Raw genomic sequence first — 20,855 nt, forward strand, 5'->3', positions numbered from 1 at the left:
GATTGGACATTCCGACAACAAAACCGTGGATTTTTTTCTTACGGATGTTGGCTCAAACTTGTCTTGCATACACATGGTCACACATATGTTGTCCGAAATTCCGAACGTCAAGAACATGGTGACATACAACACGTAGGACGAGCCAAGAAAAATTAAGTTCAATAGCCAGTGTGGCTCTTCTGCTTGATTCCCAGCATGTGTGGACTTTTGTGTGTCGGAATTGTGTACAGAAGCTCAGAATTTACGACAACAAGTTTTGTTGTTGAAAAATTTGAGTACCAGCTCAAAAAAATTTCGACAGCAAATGTCCAATGGAGCATACACACGTTCGGATTTTCCGACAACAAGCTCACATTGAACATTTGTTGTTGGAAATTTAGACAGTGTGTCTCACAAAGACTTCAACCAATATAAATCTGCCCTCCAAAAATACAATTCTTGGCTCGACACTGCCAAGTAGACCTATTTCATCACTCTCATTAAGTCCTTTTCATCCAGTCCCCATCAACTCTTCTCTACCTTTAACTTTCTACTTCATCGTTCACTGCCTCACTCACTGCCCAGGAGATTGCTAATCACTAAAAAAATTGGATTGATACGATTCATGATGAAATTCCACTCTTCAGATATCACTCTCACTTAACACCCCATGTCCACAGGTACACTCAACACTTCCCTTATATAACCCTTCTACAAAAGACAAGGTTGATAAACTTATTTCTAACGCCCACCTAACCACCTGTACCCTGGACCCTATACCCTATCACATACTGGCTCACCCTCTGGCTCTTTCCTACACTCTCTAACTTACATCTTCAATTTCTCCCTCTCTTCTGGCATTTTCCCCAACTCCCTAAAATATGCACTCACTCCCATACTTAAAAAGCCTTCCTTGGCCCCCACCAATCTTAACAACTTACGCCCATCTCCTTGCTCCCCTTTTCCTCCAAACTCCTTGAATGCCTGGTCTACAACCGAGTGACCACCACATTAAGAATAACCTTTTTGATCCCCTTCAGTCTAAATTTCATCCTCAACTCTCTGCAGAAATTGCTCAACTAAAACTCACAAAGGATTTACTAACAGCAAAAACCAATGGACAACATTCTGTACTCCTACTTCTGGACCTTTCGGCTGCCTTTGATATGGTTGACCACCTCCTCTTCAAAAAAAACTTTACTTCTTTGGTCTCCATAACTGTGCTCTTCGTTGGCTCTCATCCTACCTATCCCACTGCACCTTCAGTGTCACTTATGATTTTGCTTCCTCATCTCCTCTTCCTTTCTCCATCGGGGTTCCCCAAGGTTCTGTTCTTGGACCTCTCATATTCTCAATCTACACCTTCTCCCTGGGTCAGCTGATAGCCTCCGTTGCCTTTCAATATCATTTCTACACTGACAACACCCAAATCTTTCTGTCTACCCCTCAGCTCACAACATCAGTCTCCTCACGCATCACTAATTTACTAACTCCCATTTCAGTCTGGATGTCACATCACTTCATTAAACTCGACCTGTCCAAAACCGAGCTCATAATATTTCCTCCTCCACATGCATTTTCCCCGACTTCTCTGCCAAAATAAATGGCACAACCATAAACCCATCCTCACATGCAAAGGTGCTAGGTGTAATCCTGAACTCTCTTTTTCCCTCGTTATCTCTTACCTCAGACTACTGCAACTTCCTCCTCATTGGCTTACCTTTACATACAGTAGGCTATCCCTGCTTCAGTCCACCATGAATGCTGCTGCCAGGCTCATTCACCTTACAAACCGTTCAGTGTCTGCTAGCCCTCTCTGCCAATCCCTCCATTGACTGCCTCTCACCCAACAAATGAAATTCAAAATTCTAACAATAACTTACAAAGCCATCCACAATTTGGCCTCCAGCTACATCACTAACCTAGTCTCAAAAAACCAACCAAATCCTTCTCTTCATTCCTCCCAAGACCTCCTGCTCTATAGTTCCCTTATCGCCTCCTTCCATGCTCGCCTCCAGGACTTCTTACAATGGCGCCGCTACTGTGTCCCAGCCAATTAGGAGGAAGAGACTCGTGGACATCGCTGGACAGAGGTCAGGTAAGTATTAGGGGGGCTGAGGGGGGCTGCTTCACACAGAAGGCTTTTAATCTTAATGCATAGAATGCATTAAGATAAAAAAAACTTCTGCCTTTACAACTACTTTAAAAGGTGGATGTTTCTCATTTAGTGATAACCATAACCCAACGTTTTCTGCACTTGCTCATTAGAACTGTCCAGTAAATAGGAGGAATTTTGTCCCCTTCCTGTTTATAGAACTAAAAATGGCAATATAATGTTAGAAAACTGACCATGCTGGGATGGATGTGCTCTCATGCCTAAACGTGGTCAGTTTGAAATAGCAAAGCAGGGGGGTGGGCAGGATCACCAGGTATTTCAAACAAAGGAAGTAATACAAAGAGAACAGGATACTTTTGAACACAAGTACATGGCACAACATACAGGTGAAACGCGAAAAATTACAATATTGTGCAAAAGTTCATTTATTTCAACTTAAAAGGTAAAAACTAATATATGAGATAGACTCATTAAATACAAAGCAAGATAGTTCAATCTGTGATTTGTCATAACTGTGATGATTATGGCTTAGAGCTCATAGAAATCCCAAATCCACAATCTCAGAAAAGTAGAACATTACATGCAATCAATAAAACAATGATTATACATAGAACAATATCGGACTTCTGAAAAATATAAGCATGCATATATACTCAGTACTTGGTTTGGACCCCTTTTGCAGCAATTATTTCCTCAATGCGGCATGGCATGGAAGCTATCAGCCTGTGGCACTGTTGAGGTGTTATGGAAGACCAGGATGCTTCAATAGTGGCCTTCAGCTCTTCTGCATTGTTGGGTCTCATGTCTCTCATCTTTCTCTTGGTAATGCCCCATAGATTCTCTATGGGGTTCAGGTCAGGCGAGTTTGCTGGCCAATCAAGCACAGTAATCCCACGGCCATTAAACCAGGTTTTGGTGCTTTTGGAAGTCCTGCTGGAAAATTAAATCAGCATCCCCATAGAGCTTGTCTGCGGAAGGAAGCATGAAGTGCTCCAAAATCTCCTGGTAGATGGCTGCGTTGACCCTGGACTTAATGAAGCACAGTGGACCAACACCAGCAGATGACATAGCTCCCCAAATCAACACAGCCTGTGGAAACTTTACACTGGTCTTCAAGCATCCTGCAGTGTGTTCCTCTCCATTCTCCCTCCATGATCTGGGTCCTGGGTTTCCAAATGAGATGCAAAATTTGCTCTCATCAGAAAGGACTTTGGACCACTGAGCAACAGACCAGGTCTGTTTTTCTTTAGCCCAAGTAAGACACTTCTGATGTTGTTTGTTGTTCAGGAGTGGCTTGACAAGAGGAATGCAACATTTGAAGCCCATCCGTCTGAGTGTGGTGGCTCTTGATGCACTGACTCCAGCCTCAGTCCACTCCTTGTGAAAGTCCCCAACACTTTTGAATGGCCTTTTCCTGACAATCCTCTATAGGCTGCGGTCATCCCTGCTGCTTGTGCACCTTTTTCTTCCACACTTTTCCCTTCCACATAACTTTCTATTAATGTGCTTTGATACAACATTTTGGGAACATCCAACTTCTTTTGCAATTACATTTTGAGGCTTTAAGCTCCTTATGGAGGGTGTCAATGATGGCTTTCTGCACAACTGTCAGGTCAACAGTCTTTCCCATGATTGTGATTCTTACTGATCCAGACTGAGATACCATTTAAAGGCTCAAGAACCCTTTCTTGGTGTTATGGTTTAATTATCTAATTTTATGGGACACTTTGAGTATAGAATATTGCACCTTTTCACAATACTCAAATTTTCTGAGATTGTGGATTTGGGCTTTTCATGAGCTGTAAGCCATAATCATCACAATTATGACAAATCACGACTTGAACTATCTTGCTTTGCATGTAAGTCTATCTCATATATTAGTTTCACCTTTTAAGTTGCATTAGTGAAATAAATTAACTTTTTGCTTTCTAATTCAAATTTTTCGAGTATCACCTGTACACATGTCAGGAATATGTAATGTTGGGGAAACATACTTTTTAAATTTGTTATTTAAAAAAAAAAAACAACCACAAGTGTAAATGAGCCCTAGGTAAATGTTTCAAATTTTGTTGACGCTAATGGTGGCCATTGTCCAGAAGAAGATCCCTACAGTTTTTTTCCTAGTTTTGGATAGTGTAAGGTTAAAACTTCTGAGTTTTGTATTGCTGCCTGTGTCCTTATTGGCCACACTCGCCCTCTGTATTTGTCCTAGGGATCACTGTTATGTGTATTTGTCCTTGAGATTATTGTTACCAGTAGAGAAAGAGAGTAAGAATTGAAAAGTTCATAGTTGTCACTATGTGAGTAAAAGTGGTTGTAAACCTCAGAAATGAAATATGAACAAAATGCCTCAATCCAGAGCACAAAGTGTCATTTCTATCTGCTGCCTTGTTCTGCTTCTGCTATCAGCATGAATTACTTTTGACAAGTTTCCCTGACACAAAGAGAAAAATGGTGACAGGGGAGTGATCTCCAGCCTCAGCTTTGTTCCTGTGTGCTGTGTGAAGGGGGTGTGTCTCTTCCCTCTAATCAGCTCTTAGAACGCTCGTCACTGAGCTCTGCAGAGTGTAACTTCAGCTTTCCACCCCCTTTTTTCTGACAGCTCAGACAAGTTTATAAAATCCTAGACTTTGAATGGATGTAGAGAAGAGAAGACTAAAGATAAACTGGTACAACCTATGTAGGAGGATTTGTTTCATATTTGTGTATCACTTGAGGCCAATCACTTCACTGGATATATGTAAGGCCGCGTACACACGCGGGGACTGTTCGCTCAACTTTGTCCGTCAAACAGTTTCAGCGGACAGTCCGCTCAAAATTAGCATGGACGGACATGGCCACACACGACGAACGAACAGTCCGCTGAAACCGTGCGCGATGACGTGAACGGCACGTACGACGGGACGAAAAATACGACGTCCTATACACTGCAATGCAAACTTCGGCGTGTAAATCCTTTCTGAGCATGCGCGAAACTTAGTTTGACGAATAAGCCTACACACGAGGGGACTGTTCGCTGAAACAGAGTTTCAGCGGACAGTTTTTCGGAATTTCCGAAAAACTTTGTTCAGCAGACTGTCCGCTGAAACTGTCCGCTGAAAGCCCACACACGAGCGGACTGTCCGCCGAAACACTGTTCAGCGGACAACGTTGAGCGAACAGTCCCCGCGTGTGTACGCGGCCTAAGGGTTTACAACCACTTAAAGGAAAATCTTCCAGCTGTGGAAAACTCTTTGATGGGGGCACAGGTGTCAATAAAAACCTGACAAAGGTTTTAACCCCTCTGCCTGTTTCCAAATCTAAATCAAAAGAAACAGTTTTGGCAGAAATAACAGTCTTTTCTGTTTGACTTAACTTCCTTTCCGAAAACCCAACACAACACAAATCACTTAAGCTTTAATCAGTGTTCCATAAAGAGTTCAAGGGCACAGACTCCACTAGACTCTGGATGTTGTGAAATCTAAGCTGCCCTTTTACAGAGTGGAAACCTCCCCTTCCCTGTGATCTTTGCCTTTTAAACAAAACAAATGAGAATTGAGATTTATTTGTGTGGAGGAAATTTAAGCCATGGCTATATTTTCATTTCTGTCCCCATTTTTTATTGCTGTGATCTGTCTTTTAATTGTATTCATTCTTCAAAATAAGCGAGGCAATGAGAAAGTAAGAAAAAGGGAAGAAAAGACAAACAAAGAATCACGTCCATGGGTGGATGAAGACCTTCAAGACAGCACAGAACTTCCAGCAGAGGAGGATGGTAAGGTGCACACAAATTATGAGGGGGATTTACTAAGACTGATCCAATCAGAGCCTAGTTTATCTCCAAAGCTTAACTGAGCAAGCTGAAGTTAGTAGCTGATAGGTTACTATGCACAGCTGCTCCAGATTCTATCTGCTGCAGATTTAGTAAATTCCCCGATATGTGTTTGTTGTAACCTTTCTTATGGTAAATGTTTAACTTGTTCAGCTCACGCTCCTCTATACCCCTTAATGGCCAGGGAAAAGCTTACATTTCTGCTATGGGTCTATTGATTCAGCCTTAACTAAAATAACAAAGTAATGCTTTTATGTTTTCAGGTTACCAAAGCTTTTTTGTGTAATTATTATCTTGTTAAATACACTATATTACCAAAAGTATTGGGGCACCTGCTTTTACACGAACATGACGTTTAATGGTGTGACAGACCTATCCGAGACAGAGGCTTTTGGAGAGGATTGAATGGTGGTCTCTCGCCTTCTGATTATGGACCCTAGATTTTAAGGGAACAATACTTTTTGCAAGGTGAATGAGAAAAACAGTCTGATCTGTACTAATCTTGTATATATTTATATAGTGTATATTGTCTCATTTTGTAGTGGACTCTTTGCTGTGATCGTTTGGGGTGTGGCTGTATTCCAATGTTCTATTGTGTCTGTCTGCCTTGGATATTATGGTATGTTTATCTCTATGGAGGGAGGGGGGATTCCTCCAGTAGCCCCCCTGCGGATAAGACTGTTTACTGATGTAAGGTTGAACACACCTGAGCTTTGTGTCTATTGTCATTGGACAGTGCACCCCACCCTGTTTTCCAAGGGTGGGGGAAGAGTCTCTGAGTTATTTTATCTGTTGTGTCCATGTGTGATAATAGATGACTTTGTTGTTTGCCACTCTACACTGGTGTTGCCTGGTGACTGGGTGGGCTAAAGGGTCTTGGATTGTGTGGTACCGAACAGAGGAAGCATTTACGGCGACATCTTGAGTACGGGGGTCTATTACAAATGGCATCCCAGTCAATATTGAGTTGGCCCATCCTTTGCAGCTATAACAGCTTCAACTCTTCTGGGAAGGCTGTCCACAAGGTTTAGGGGTGTGTCTATGGGAATGTTTGACCACTCTTCCAGAAGCAGATATGTGAGGTCAGGCACTGATGTTGGACGAGAAGGTTTGGCTCACAGTCTCCGCTTTAATTCATGCCAAAGGTGTTCTATCAGGTTCAGGTCAGGACTCTGTGCAGGCCACCCAAGTTCTTCCACCTAAGACTCCCTGATCCAGGTCTTTATGGACCTTGCTTTGTACTGGTCCCACTCATTTGGTGGAGGGGGGATTATAGTGTGGGGTTGTTTTTCCACATGGTCTTGGCCTTGCTCTCTTAGTTTCAGTGAAGGGAGCTCTAAGGCGTCAGCATACCAAGACATTTTGGAAAATGTCCTTTGGGGATGGACCTTCCTGTTCCAACATGACCGCGCACCAGTGCACAGGTCCATGAAGACATGGATAAGCGAGTTTGGGGAAGAGGAACTTGACTGGGCTGCCCTCAATGCGATAAAATACCATTGGGTTGAATTAGAGCAGAGAATGAGAGCCAGGCCTTCCCGTCCACATCAGTGCCTAACCTCACAAATGTGTTTCTGGGAGAATGGTCAAACATTCCCTTATGCCACATACACACGATCGGATTATCCGGCGGACTTGGTCAATCCGCCCGTCTGTATGCTAGTCTGCCGGACTTTTGGAATGAATGGACTTGCCCACACACGGAGTAAAGTCTGTTCATTTTGAACGTGGCTCCAGGTAGACGGAACTAGCGAAGGAAGTGAACGTCGCTCACTTGTCCCCATCCCCTTTCCTGACCAGCCAGGCTGCATGCTCGGATAAGGGTCTGCTATGGACTTTGGGGGGACCCCCACGCGTAGGGCTTCCCCTTTAAATCCATACCAGGTGACGGGGCTAGCGAGGTGTCAATCTCGCCGATGGAGGCGGTGACATTCACTTCCTTCGCTAGTTCCGTTTACCTGGAGCCACATTCAAAATTAATGGACTGTGTGTGGACAAGTCCGTTCATTTCAAAAGTCTGGCAGACTCCCGCCATAGTCCGGCGGAAAAGTCCGGTCGTGCGTGGGCAGGTCCGCTCGTTCGGAAAGTCCGGCGGACCTCCGCTGCAAAGTCCGGCAGGTTGTCCGCCAGGCTAAGTCTGGATAGTCTGATCGTGTGTATGCGGCATTAGATACACTCCTAAACCTTGTGGACAGCCTTCCCAGAAGACGTTATAGCTGCAAAGGGTGGGCCAACTCAATACGGCCTACGGACTAAGACACGAATGCCATTAAAGTTCATGTGCGTGTAAAGGCAGGTGTCCCAATATGAAATATAGAGACAAAAAGATAAAAAAAATAGGAAAAAAAAGGAAATAAATAAAAAACATTTCTAGTTTGGCCAGTGTTAGTTAAAAAAAATAAAATAAAAGTACTATAAAAAAGTGAATATTTTAGTCTATAATTTTAGGACATTGGGTTCACACTGGTATGATACACATGACGTATGACATATGAAAATCAATGTTTCCCTATGGGAGCCGTATTAATTGGTCCAACACAAGTCGGTCCAACTTTGAAAATGCTCCCTGTACTACATTGGTCCGACTTTGCTCCTACTTCAGCCCATTGACCATCATTAAAGTCGGATCGCCATTTTGCATGATCCAACTTTGGCATGTGACTTATGCTCTGATGATCTTGAGGGGGAACTCCACCCCAAATTTTAAATAAAAAAACAGCATGGTTTCCACCTCCAGGAGCATATCAGGCCCTTGGGTCTGGTATAGATTTTAAGGGGAACCCCCTATGCCAAAAAAACGTCATTGGGGTCCCCCAAAACCCATACCAGACCCTTATCCGAGCACGCAGCCTGGCTGGTCAGGAAAAGGGGTGGGGACAAGCAAGCCCCCCCTCCTCCTGAACTGTCCTCAACATAGGGGGGTGGGTGCTTTGGAGCGCCCTGCGGCCCCCCAACCCAAAGCACCTTATCCCCATGTTGATGAGGACAAGGGCCTCTTCCCATCAACCCTGGCTGTTCGTTGTTGGGGTCTGCGGGTGGGGGCTTATCAGAATCCCCCTTTAATAAGGAGGCCCCCAGATCCCAGCCCCCCACCCTATGTGAATGAGTATGGGGTACATCGTTCCCCTACCCATTCACCTGGAATAAAAAGTGTCAATAAAAAAACACACTAGACAGGTTTTCAAAGAAATTTATTAGGCAGCTCCGGGGGTTGCTTCCGACTTTGGGGTCCCCTTCCAATTTCTCTGCTCTTTCCGGCCTCTCCTCCGCTATCTTCTGCTCTTTTGCCCGCTCTTTTGCTAGCGATGGCCCGGTCTTCTCCATCGTCTTCTTCCCTCTTCCCTTCTTCCGATGTTGACTCGACGCTCTCTCCCGCTGTAATGCCGTGTGTGCAGTGCGCAACAACTTATATAGGCATGGGGCGTGGTCACGGGTGATGTCACCCGGGGACCCCGCCCCTTATGAGGTCACTGCCCCATCATTAACCGCCCCATGCCTATATAAGTCGTTATCGGGAGAGAGTGTCGAGTCAACATCGGAAGAAGAGAAGAGGGAAGAAGACGACGGCGAAGACCGGGCCACCGGTAGCAAAAGAGCGTGCAAAAGAGCAGAAGATAGCAGAGAAGCCTGGCAGAAGATACCGGAGAGTGGGAGAAGAGGCCGGAGAAAGTGGAGAAGTCGGAAGCAACCCCCGAAGACGGAAGAAACCCCTATCGGAGGAGACCCCTGGAGCTGCCTAATAAATTACTTTGAAAACCTGTCTAGTGTGTTTTTTTTATTGACACTTTTTGTTCCAGGTGAATGGGTAGGGGTAGGATGTACCCCATACTCATTCACATAGGGTGGGGGGCCGGGATCTGGGGGCCTCCTTATTAAAGGGGGCTTCTGGATTCTGATAAGCCCCCGCCCGCAGACCCCGACAACCAATGGCCGGGGATGTCGGGAAGAGGTCCTTGTGCTCATCAACATGGAGACAAGGTGCTTTGGGGTGGGAGGGCGGCAGTGCACCCCAAAGCACCCACCCCACCATGTTGAGGGCACGTGGTCTGGTATGGTTCAGAAGGGGGGCACTCACTCGTCCCCATCCCCTTTCCTGACCGGCCGGTCTGCATGCTTGGATAAGGATCTGGTATGGATTTTGAGGGGACCCCCACGCCGTAAAAAATGGAGTAGGGGTTCCCCTTAAAATCTATACCAGACCCAAGGGCCTGGTATGGTCTTGGAGGGGGAACCCTTGCCGTTTTTTTCTTTAAAACTTGGCGCAGAGTTCCCCCTTCAAGTCGCCGGGCAAAGTCGGATCCAAAGTAGGACAAGTGTCCTGTCGCACCAGTATGAACCCAGCCTGAATGTGTATTTTTTAAATGAAACACTAAAAAGACTCAAAATTAATGAAAACATTTAAATATACATGATAACAAAAATAAAAACAAGTCAACAGAAAAATATTAGCTATTGGGAGAAAGGGAGGAATGATTTAATTAGAGTTAAAGGAATGATTTAATTAGAGTTAAAGCTAAACTCCAGGGAAATTATAAAACTACAGTGGGACTCTTATGACAGCTAGAATTTTTGCTTAATTACTTTTTCCACTACCCGCACACAAACCTCCCTCCCCCAGACACACAATTTAGGGTTGCTTGCCACCACCTTTAGTTTGTCATTTGGTTGGTCTGCTAGGCAAACACACACACACTAGTTGCTGGTTCGAAACCCAACCATGACACTACCTGCCTTAAGTTTGCATGTTCTCCCTGTGCCTGCGAGTGTTTCCTCCAGGTACTCTGGTTTCCTCCCACACTCCAAAGACATACTGGTAGGTTGAATGAGAGTTAGGGAACTTAGATTGTAAGTTCCTTGAGGGCAGGGACTGATGTGAACGTACAATATATATATATATATATATATATATACAGTGGTGTGAAAAAGTGTTTGCCCCCTTCCTCATTTCCTGTTCCTTTGCATGTTTGTCACACTTAAGTGTTTCGGAACATCAAACCAATTTAAACAACAGTCAAGGACAACACAAGTAAACACAAAATGCAATTTGTAAATGAAGGTGTTTATTATTAAAGGTGAAAAAAAATCCAAACCATCATGGCCCTGTGTGAAAAAGTGATTGCCCCCTAAACCAAATAACTGGTTGGGCCACCCTTAGCAGCAACAACTGCAACCAAGCGTTTGCGATAACGTGCAATGAGGCTTTTACAGCGTCCTGGAGGAATTTTGGCCCACTCATCTTTGCAGAATTGTCCTAATTCAGTTACATTAGAGGGTTTTCGAGCATGAACGGCCTTTTTAAGGTCATACCACAACATCTCAATAGGAATCAGGTCAGGACTTTGGCTAGGCCACTCCAAAGTCTTCATTTTGTTTTTCTTCAGCCATTCGGTGGTGGACTTGCTGGTGTGTTTAGGATCATTGTCCTGCTGCAGAACCCAAGTTTGTTTCAGCTTGAGTACACGAACAGATGGTCGGACATTCTCCTTCAGGATCTCTTGGTAGACAGCAGAATTCATAGTTCCTTTTATCACGGCAAGTCTTCCAGGTCCTGAAGCAGCAAAACAGCCCCAGACCATCACACTACCACCACCATATTTTACTGTTGGTATAATGTTCTTTTTATGAAATGCAGCGTTCCTTCTACGCCAGATATACTTGGACACACACCTTCCAAAGAGTTCCACTTTTGTCTCATCGGTCCACAGAATGTTGTCCCAAAAGTCTTGGGGATCATCAAGATGTGTTGTGGAGAAATTGAGAAGAGCTTTGATGTTCTTTTTGCTCAGCAGTGGTTTTCTCCTTGGAACTCTGCCATGCAGGCCATTTTTGCCCAGTCTTTTCCTGATGGTGGAGGCATGAACGCTGACCTTAACTGAGGCAAGTGAGGCCTGCAGTTCCTTGGACGTTGTTGTGGGGTCTTTTGTGACCTCTTGGATGAGTCGTCGCTGCGCTCTTGGGGTAATTTTGGGTGGCCGGCCACTCCTGGGAAGGTTCCCCACTGTTCCATGTCTTCGCCATTTGTGGATAATGGCTCTCACTGTGGTTCGCTGGATTCCCAAAGCTTTGGAAATGGCTTTATAACCCTTTCCAGACTGATAGATCTCAATTACTTTCTTTCTCAATTGTTCCTGAATTTCTTTGGGTCTCGGCATGATGTGTAGCTTTTAAGGATCTTCTGGTGGACCTTACTGTGTCAAGCAGCTCCTATTTAAGTGATGCCTTGATTGTGAACAGGTGTGGCAATAATCAGGCCTGGGTGTGGCTAGAGAAATTGAACTCAGGTGTGGACAACCACAGTTATAGTATGTTTTAACAAGGGGGGCAATCACTTTTTCACACAGGGCCATGATGATTTGGATTTTTTTTCACCTTTAATAATAAACACCTTCATTTACAAATTGCATTTTGTGTTTACTTGTGTTGTCCTTGACTATTGTTTAAATTGGTTTGATGTTCCGAAACACTTAAGTGTGACAAACATGCAAAGGAACAGGAAATGAGGAAGGGGGCAAACACTTTTTCACACCACTGTATATATATATATATATATATATATATATATATACAGTATACTGTATTAAGCGCTGCGTAAATTGACAATGCTATATAAGTACCTGTTATAAATATATAAATCAATATGATAGCTCATAGACACAAATATGCAATCAATCAGCAGCCACACAATGCAATTTTATACAGATTAGCAACAAATTTACAATCAAGCGTACAGGTACTAGAAATATAATACAAACATCTGTCATAGTAGTATAAAATCTTAGCTCAGTACACAAAGGGCCAAATGTAATATTCCTGGGTGAGGTGCACATGGTAATATGTACATAAGTGAAAATTACAAAAAATTACTATAGGCTATATGGACCAGCTGATTGTGATTTCCAACACCAGCTCATCATCCTGATAACAGCGAGTCCAAACACAACATGACCGCCATGAGCATGGTCCATTGAACCATTTTGTCAGTCACTATGTGGTTCTGTGAAGGCAGGACATACCATTTTTCATCTTCATGTAGCTCATAATGGGTACTATCAGAAGGAATACTTTTCCCCTCCCTATGACTAATATCTTGTTTTTTTGTTTGTTTTTTAGAGTTAAAGCATATTCTTTCTAATCTAAAAAAATGAGTGGTGCATGCAGAGAGTTTGGTGCCTCCGGTATGGCATGACTTTGCCCCCAAGCTAGTTTTGCAGTTGCCAGATCTGAAGGACTCTTTATGGCTTGTCAAGCGATAACTCTGTTCACTGTTATCAGTACACAATCCTAGAGGGTCATTTCAGAGATTTGTTGGCACCTGAGTAGGGTTGAGCGAACCCGAACTATAAACTTCAGGTTCGTAACGGACTTTTGGGTTTTTGGGTTCTGGACCCGAACCCCAACAATTTACTGTATGGTCGGGTTCTGTTTCAGTGTTCGGTAATGTAATGGTGCAAAAAAACAGCCGCAGGGCAGCCAATTAACATTCATTTAAATTGTGTGCCCTTAGAAGCCATCACAGCCATGCCTACTAATGGCATGGCTGTGATTGGCCAGTGCAGCATGTGACCTAGCCTCTATATAAGCTAGAGGCACATAGCACAGCACGTCACTTTGCTTTAGATAGTGTAGGGAAAGGTTGCTGTTGCTGCTTTGAGGGAGAGAATTAGATAGGAGTCCTGCTTCAGAAATCTAATTACTCAGCGATCTACCTTGATTTAGTTGTGTGTATGCAGTGCACAATCTTTTTACACTGCCCTGAATCCAGTGCCAGAGAAAATATAACTTTTATCTGTCTGTTAATTAGGTTGGTGTCGGCAGGCATTTATGCAAGCTCAGTGCACCAGAACTGCATATGTTTCTGTGAGATACACCTTTTAGATACTGTTGCTCTATTCTGCTATTCTAAAAACACCCATTTAGGGCAAAAAAATATATTTTACAGTGTTTTCTACATATCTGTACGTGTGAGATACACACTTTAGATACTGTTCTTCTATTGTGCTATTCAAAAAAATAATAATTTAGGGCAAACAATTGTTTTTTTGAATAGCATTTTCTGCATATCTGTACATGCGAGATACACCCTTTAGATACTGTTGCTCTATTCTGCTATTCTAAAAACACCCATTTAGGGCCAAAACAAATATTTTAAAGTGTTTCCTGCATATCTGTATGTGTGAGATACACACTTTAGATACTGTTCTTGTATTGTGCTATTCAAAAAAAAAAATAATTTAGGGCAAAAATATTTTTTTTGAATAGCATTTACTTCATATCTGTACATGTGAGATACACCATTTAGATACTGTTCTTCTATTCTGCTATTCTAAAAAAAACATTTAGGGCAAAAACAAATATTTTTCTTTTTTCTTTTTGGTCAATCTGTGCCAGCTACACGCACAAGTGAAACACCTTCCTCAGGTACAAGTAGGTGACAGAGCCTGTAGCGGTATTTGGTCGGGCCTAATGCGGCTCTACGAATGTACAGGCAATAGTAAATTGGATTGATGACAGTGCCTCCAGTTCCTTCACATTATCTCCCACCCAGTCTACTGCTGAAAGATCAGAGTTGGCACCTGCAGCCGATATCCATCAGTCTTTCACCTCACCCCTTTGCAAATCAGCCAAGCAGTCTGAGCCCCAAATCATGCAGCAGTCTCTTCTGCTTTTTGATGACTCTGTTAGGAGGGTTTCCCAGGGCCATCCACCTAGCCCTGCCCCAGAAGTGGAAGAGATTGAGTGCACCGATGCCCAACCACTTATGTTTGAAGATGATTCATGGGAGGACCATCGCAGCACATCTCGGATGATGACGTAACACAGGTGACAACTGCTGCTGCTTTCGCAATTGTGCGGACCGACAAGGAGGGCAGGGGTGAAGACTGGGTGAAAGACGATGTGGAGGATGATGAGGTCCTCGACCCCACATGGAATCAACGTCATGCAGGGGACCTGTGTAGTTCGGAGGAAGAGGCGGTGGTCGCACAGAGCCACCAGCACAGCAGAAGAGGGAGCAGGGTGCAAGGGTGCAAAGCGGAGCGTCCGCCCCCCAAGACAGTACGCCTGCTACTGCCCAATCCAACAAGGGACCGAGCACACCAAAGCCAGGTCCAAGGAGTTCCCTAGCGTGGCAGTTCTTCAGACAATGTGCTGATGACAAGACACGAGTGGTTTGCACGCTGTGCAATTAGACCCTGAAGCTAGGCATAAACGTTGTCAACCTGAGCACAACCTGCATGACCAGGCATCTAAGTGCAAAGCACGAGCTGCAGTGAAGTAGACACCTCAAAAACCAAGAAAGGTCTCTGGCTCCTCTTGCTTCCTCTTCTGCTGCAGTCTCAGCCTCTTCATCCACCTCTGTAGTGACAATGGCACCTGCCAACCCGCAAACAGAGGATCTGCCAGCAACACTACCACCTGGGTCACCAACCATCTCCACAATGTCCCATGGAAGCGTGCAGCTCTCTATCTCCCAAACACTGGCGTGGAAGAGGAAGTACCCCCCTACTCACCCGCAATCCCTGGCCCTGAATGAGAGTATTTAAAAATTCCTGGCCTTTGAAATGCTGTCATTCCGTCTGGTGGAGACACAGAGTTTTAAAAGCCTGATGGCATTGGCTGTCCCACAGTACATCGTGCCCAGCCACCACTACTTTTTCAGGCGAGCCATCCCTTCCCTGCACAACCAAGTGGGGGACAAAATCAGGTGTGCACTGCACAACGCCATCTGTGGCAAGGTCAACCTAACTACGGATACGTGGACCAATAAGCACGGTCAGGGACGTTATATCTCCCTAACAGCACACTGATTAAATGCAGTGGTGGCTGGGCCTGAGGCGGATAGCAGTTTGGCGCATGTCCTTCCACCACTGAGGATTGCAGGGTGCTTCAGTTTGCCTCCTGTTGCTAACTCCTCCTACTCCGCTTCCTCATCCTCTACCGCCCCCTCATCCAGTCAGCGTAACACCTTCACCACCAACTTCAGCACAGCCAGGGGTAAATGACAGCAGGCAGTTTTAAAACTTTCCTGTTTGGGGGAAAAACCCCACACTGCGCAGGAGTTGTGGAGGGACATGGAACAACAGACCGATGAGTGTTTGGTGGCAGTGAGCCTCAAGCCTGGCCTGGTGGTGTGCGATAATGGGCGAAATCTCGTAGCAGCTCTGGGCCTATCCGGTTTGATGCACATCCCTTGCCTGGCGCATGTGCTAAACTTGGTGGTCCAGAGGTACCTTAAAAATTACCCCCATATGCCAGAGCTGCTGCAGAAAGTGCGTTCCGTCTGTGTGCACTTTCAGCGTTCTCACCCTGCTGCTGCTTGCCTGTCAGTGCTGCAGTGTAACTTCGGCCTTCCTGCTCACCGCCTCATATGTGACATGCCCACAAGGTGGAACTCCACCTTGCACATGCTGGCCAGACTGTGCAAGCAGCAGCAGGCAATAGTGGAGTTTCAGCTGCAGCATGCACGCATGAGTCACTCTGCGGTACAGCACCACTTCACCACCAATAACTGGGCCTCCATGCGAGAGCTGTGTGTCTTGTTGCGCTGTTTTGAGTACTCCACCAACATGGCCAGTGGCGATGACGCAGTTTCCACCGTTACTATCCCAGTTCTATGCCTCCTTGATAAAAACACTTCGGGCGATGATGGAAGAGGATGTGGTACAAGAGGAGGAGGAGGAGGAGGAAGAGGGATCATTTCAAAGGCTTTCAGGGCAGTCATTCTCAAATGGCTCCGAGGGTGGGTTCCTGCACCAACAAATGCCAGGTACACAATTGTCCAACAAGGGCACAGTTCTGGAGGATGGCGAGGTGGAGGATGAGGAGGAGGAGATGGTGGAGGAGGAACCATGTTCACAGCAGGGTGGCACCCAGACCAGCTCATGGCCATCACTGGTGCATGACTGGGGGGATACAGAGGACACAGATGATACACCTCCCACAGAGGACAGCTTTTCGTTGCCTCTGGGCAGACTGGAACACATGAGCAATTACATGACCGCCGAGTTGCCCACATTCTAACTGGTGCTGATTACTGGGTGGCCACGCTGCTGGAGCCCCCTTACAAGGACAACATACCGTCCTTAATTCTCTCACTGGAGCGTGATCGTAAGATGCGCGAGTACAAGCGCGCGCTGGTAGACGCGCTGCTGGTGGCATTCCCACCTGACAGCGGGGGCACAGTGGAAGTACAAGGCGAAGGCAGAGGAGGAGGAAGAGGTCACCAACGCAGCCGGGGCACCGCCAACACCTCAGAAGGCAGGGTTAGCATGGCCGAAATGTGGAAAAGCTTTGTCAGCACGCCATAAGAACCAGCACCACCAGCTGATATGGAACGTGTTAGCAGGAGGCAGCATTTCACCAACATGGTGGAGCAGTATGTGTGCAAACGCCTAGATGTACTGAATGATGGGTCTGCCCCCTTCAACTTCTGGGTCTCCAAATTGGGCACATGGCCTGAGCTTGCCCTTTACTGCTTGGTGCTAGCCTGCCCTGCAGCCAGTGTATTATCTGAACGTGTATTTAACATGGCAGGGGGCGTTATAACAGACAAGCGCAGCCACCTGCCCAGAGCCAATGTGGACAAGCTCACGTTCATTAAAATGAACCAGGCATGGATCCCACAGGACTTGTCTGTACCTTATGCAGAATAGACATGTATACCGGCATTACCCAGCCATTGTTGTATTTTTGATCTTTCTCTCTCTTTTGGGGTGTACCCTAATTAAAAAAAAAATGTATAAACAAAAACCAGTGTTGGCTTCCTCGTCCTCCTCCACTGCCGATTCAATTCTACACCGCCACATCCACCGCCATCTCAACCTCCTTACTCCATATGGACCTCGTCCTCCTAGGTCAAGATTATTATTTTTTATTTTTTAATCTCAAAGTATTTTATTTTGTATCACAACAAGAATAATACATTTGAAAGGGACATTCAGAATATCGACTCAGTCAAAACATAGAAAGGTTACAGGCAGTGCAACAAGATGAATTGAGTGTAACACGTCAGAGATATAAAATGTAAAATCATTTTAGACAGAAATGGTAGTGTTAGAGTGAAGGGTTGGTATTCCTGTTAATGTTCGGAGGTGTACCTCCTCCCTGGACACCCCCAATGGGAGCTAGCTGTGCCCGTGAGGAGACGGACGGAGGGACGGAAATGATCATGTGTCTTTTTCCCTAAGATAGGAATCTGTGACTAGGCATCAGTGTTTGTCGTCTGCAAACAGGCCACATTTGTGAACCTGAGAGACACATTGAACGCCTTGTATGTTGGGGTCCTGGCGAATGGAGATGGCGAGTGTCTCAATTGCTATTGCAAAGATTAGTGGAGATAGCCTTGTCTGGTGCCTTTGGCTATATGTATTGGTTTGAAGTAGTTGCCTTGAAGCCTAATATAGGCTTTATGATTTGAATAAAGAGCTCGGATCAGGCCCATAAACTTGTTGCCAAAGCCCCAACGTTCAAGGATTGTAAAGATGTATGGCCAGGAGACCGAATCGAAGGCCTTTTGAAGGTCCAGTGATAAAAGCATGCCTGATTGTTTTGGACCTCCTGGCCAGTTTGTCTGGAGGATGGAGACTATGTCTATGGCTCTTCTGATCTGTCTGCCTGGGATGAACCCCACTTGATCCTTATGAACATATTGGTTAATGAAGGAAGCTAGACAATTTGCAAGGAGTTTGGTAAGGATTTTTAAGTCGTTATTGATGAGGGAGATGGGTCTATAATCACTGACTTCTTCCAGGTTGCTATACGGTTTCAGTATTACTGCAATGTAGGCTGTGTTCAGGTGAGGATCAAGTGGGGTTCCCTGTGTCTTTGCATTAAAAAATTGTGTCAAATGTGGAGTCAGGGTGGTGGTAAATGTCTTGTAATAGGGGTTAGGGAGACCATCTCGGCCTGGAACAGAACCTGATTTGAGGTTCTTAATGACTTCCTGAACCTCTTCTTCCGAGAAGGGGGCCTCCAGCATATTATTTTTTATTTTTATGTATTTTATGTTATTTTAAGTTATTTCCCTATCCACATTTGTTTGCAGAGCACTTGCCATGCCCTTAACAACATTTTGCTGCCATTTGCAGCCCTCTAGCCCTTTCCATTACTTTTTTAGAGCCATTTTAGTCCACAAAAGTTTGGGTCCCCATTGACTTCAATGGGGTTCGGGTTCAGGGTCAAGTTCGGGTCCCAAACTCAAATGCTTTTGCAAAGTTCGGCCAAACCCGTCGAACCCAAACATCCAGGTGTCCGCTCAACCCTACACCTGGGTGATAATTCACAAAATATGCAGGCCCCAGCTATCCATTCAAATTTTAAATTGTGAACATTTACAGTACCTACTACTGACCGCATGAATTAGGAAAATATCAGTCACGTCACTTCACGTCTATATAGTTCAGTGCTGCTGATCTCCTCCAGCTTCTTTTTAGCTACTTCTTTTCTACATGCACTCTGTCCAGTGGTGGCTGCATGTCATTGCTCAGGGTTATATTCCTGATGGTGACAGTGGCAAAAAGAGCCAATGTTGTGAGCATTGGCATGGCCTCCTATAGCCTCCATTGGAAGTGTATGTAATAGGGTGACAGTGCCAAAGACCAATTTGGAGACAGGGAAGGAGCATTGTCATCCTCTAACAGAAAAAAGTCAGAACTAGGAACTTAATGGCAGAATTACCAGGTGTTATTTCAATGAGAGCTGTAAATGTAAAAATATGTAATACTTTGAAATTACCATGTCAAGGATTCCATATATAGGGTACCAACATTTTAACTAAATGGCATTCAGTTAAGCTTTACATATACTGTAACACAGCAGCCCCCAACTTTTTTGGCACCAGGGACTGGTTTCATGGCAGCTAATTTTTCCAGGGGGTGGCGGTGGAGTCAGTCCTCAGCCACTCTTCACATCACAACCCCTTTTAAGGCTCAGGATCCCCCTTTACATCAGTGTCAACAGTTCCCCCTTTTAACCCCTTGTCCTCAGTTCCCCTTCATATCACAACCCCACTTACCCCATGCAAGTGCATCAGGACTTACATCTACTTATAAATAAGGATGCAACTATAAAAATCTCTTTATGCATGGGGACTGATAGGTACAGTGTGTGTGTATTGGATTTGCATGTTGGCTGAGTTGGGAAGGGGGGAGACTGCAGCAGGTCACACAGGATGGTGCAGCAGTCCTGGAAGGGCTCATTAACTAACATTTGTGGCACGCCATCTACTCATCGAGGGCAGTGATGGCAAACCTTGGCACCCCAGATGTTTTGGAACTACTTTTACCATGATGCCCAACTACACTGCAGAGTGCATGAGCATCATGGGAAATGTAGTTTCATCTGGGGCGCCAAGGTTCGCCATCATTGATCTAGGGTAATCCATGATATCCCTTTAAATCAAAGTAGCTCAATAGTTGAGAAATATCAGAACAATGAAAAGAAAAAACTGAAAAAAATAAAGGTACTACTAAGGTGAATTTTCCTAGCCTAGAACAAAGTATATGTAGGTTTTCTTTTCTGTAATTAAGTAGAATACCAAGCCCAGTGGAACAGAAGCTTTGTCCTACAGTATCAGTTTGTTTCCACATCATGTTGTTAAGATTGGATTCTATCTCCCCGGAAACTGTTCTGTATTCTGTCTGTTCTGTATAAAATGGATTCAATAAACCCTAGTAATGAAGATATCTTTAAGCACAGTTGTTTAGGGAATATGAAAACATAATAGAGGCATTTATAAAAATGTTCCAGGCTATGCAGTGTGAATATTTCTGCAGTTTACAAATATATCCAATTTTAATAATACGTAGAATAGAGAAAGAAGTGTGTAATTATGTATTCTATATAATAACATACTTTTGATAAAACACACGCACCAAAAAATATGCAGAAATTCCCAGGGTCCAGCTTCTTGAATTTTCCTCATATTCCGCAATTTATAAATTGAGTATATTA

At 44.7% G+C, this 20,855-nt stretch overlaps 1 protein-coding gene across 1 annotated transcript in view; it reads left to right on the plus strand.

Moving 5' to 3' along the window:
* Positions 1-5,585: 5,585 nt before the first annotated feature.
* The window catches only part of IYD (iodotyrosine deiodinase), a 54,299-nt gene continuing 39,029 nt past the window's right edge, over positions 5,586-20,855 (plus strand). Inside the window, exon 1 of the mRNA XM_077486364.1 lies at positions 5,586-5,849. Within this exon, the coding sequence (XP_077342490.1) occupies positions 5,663-5,849 (187 nt within the window). The 5' untranslated portion in view covers positions 5,586-5,662. The remainder of the gene's footprint in view (positions 5,850-20,855) is intronic.

Source organism: Lithobates pipiens, unplaced genomic scaffold, assembly GCF_037356315.1.
Source record: "Lithobates pipiens isolate NorthernLeopardFrog02 unplaced genomic scaffold, aLitPip1_a1.2 Scaffold_18, whole genome shotgun sequence".
Classification (NCBI taxonomy): Eukaryota; Metazoa; Chordata; class Amphibia; order Anura; family Ranidae; genus Lithobates; species Lithobates pipiens.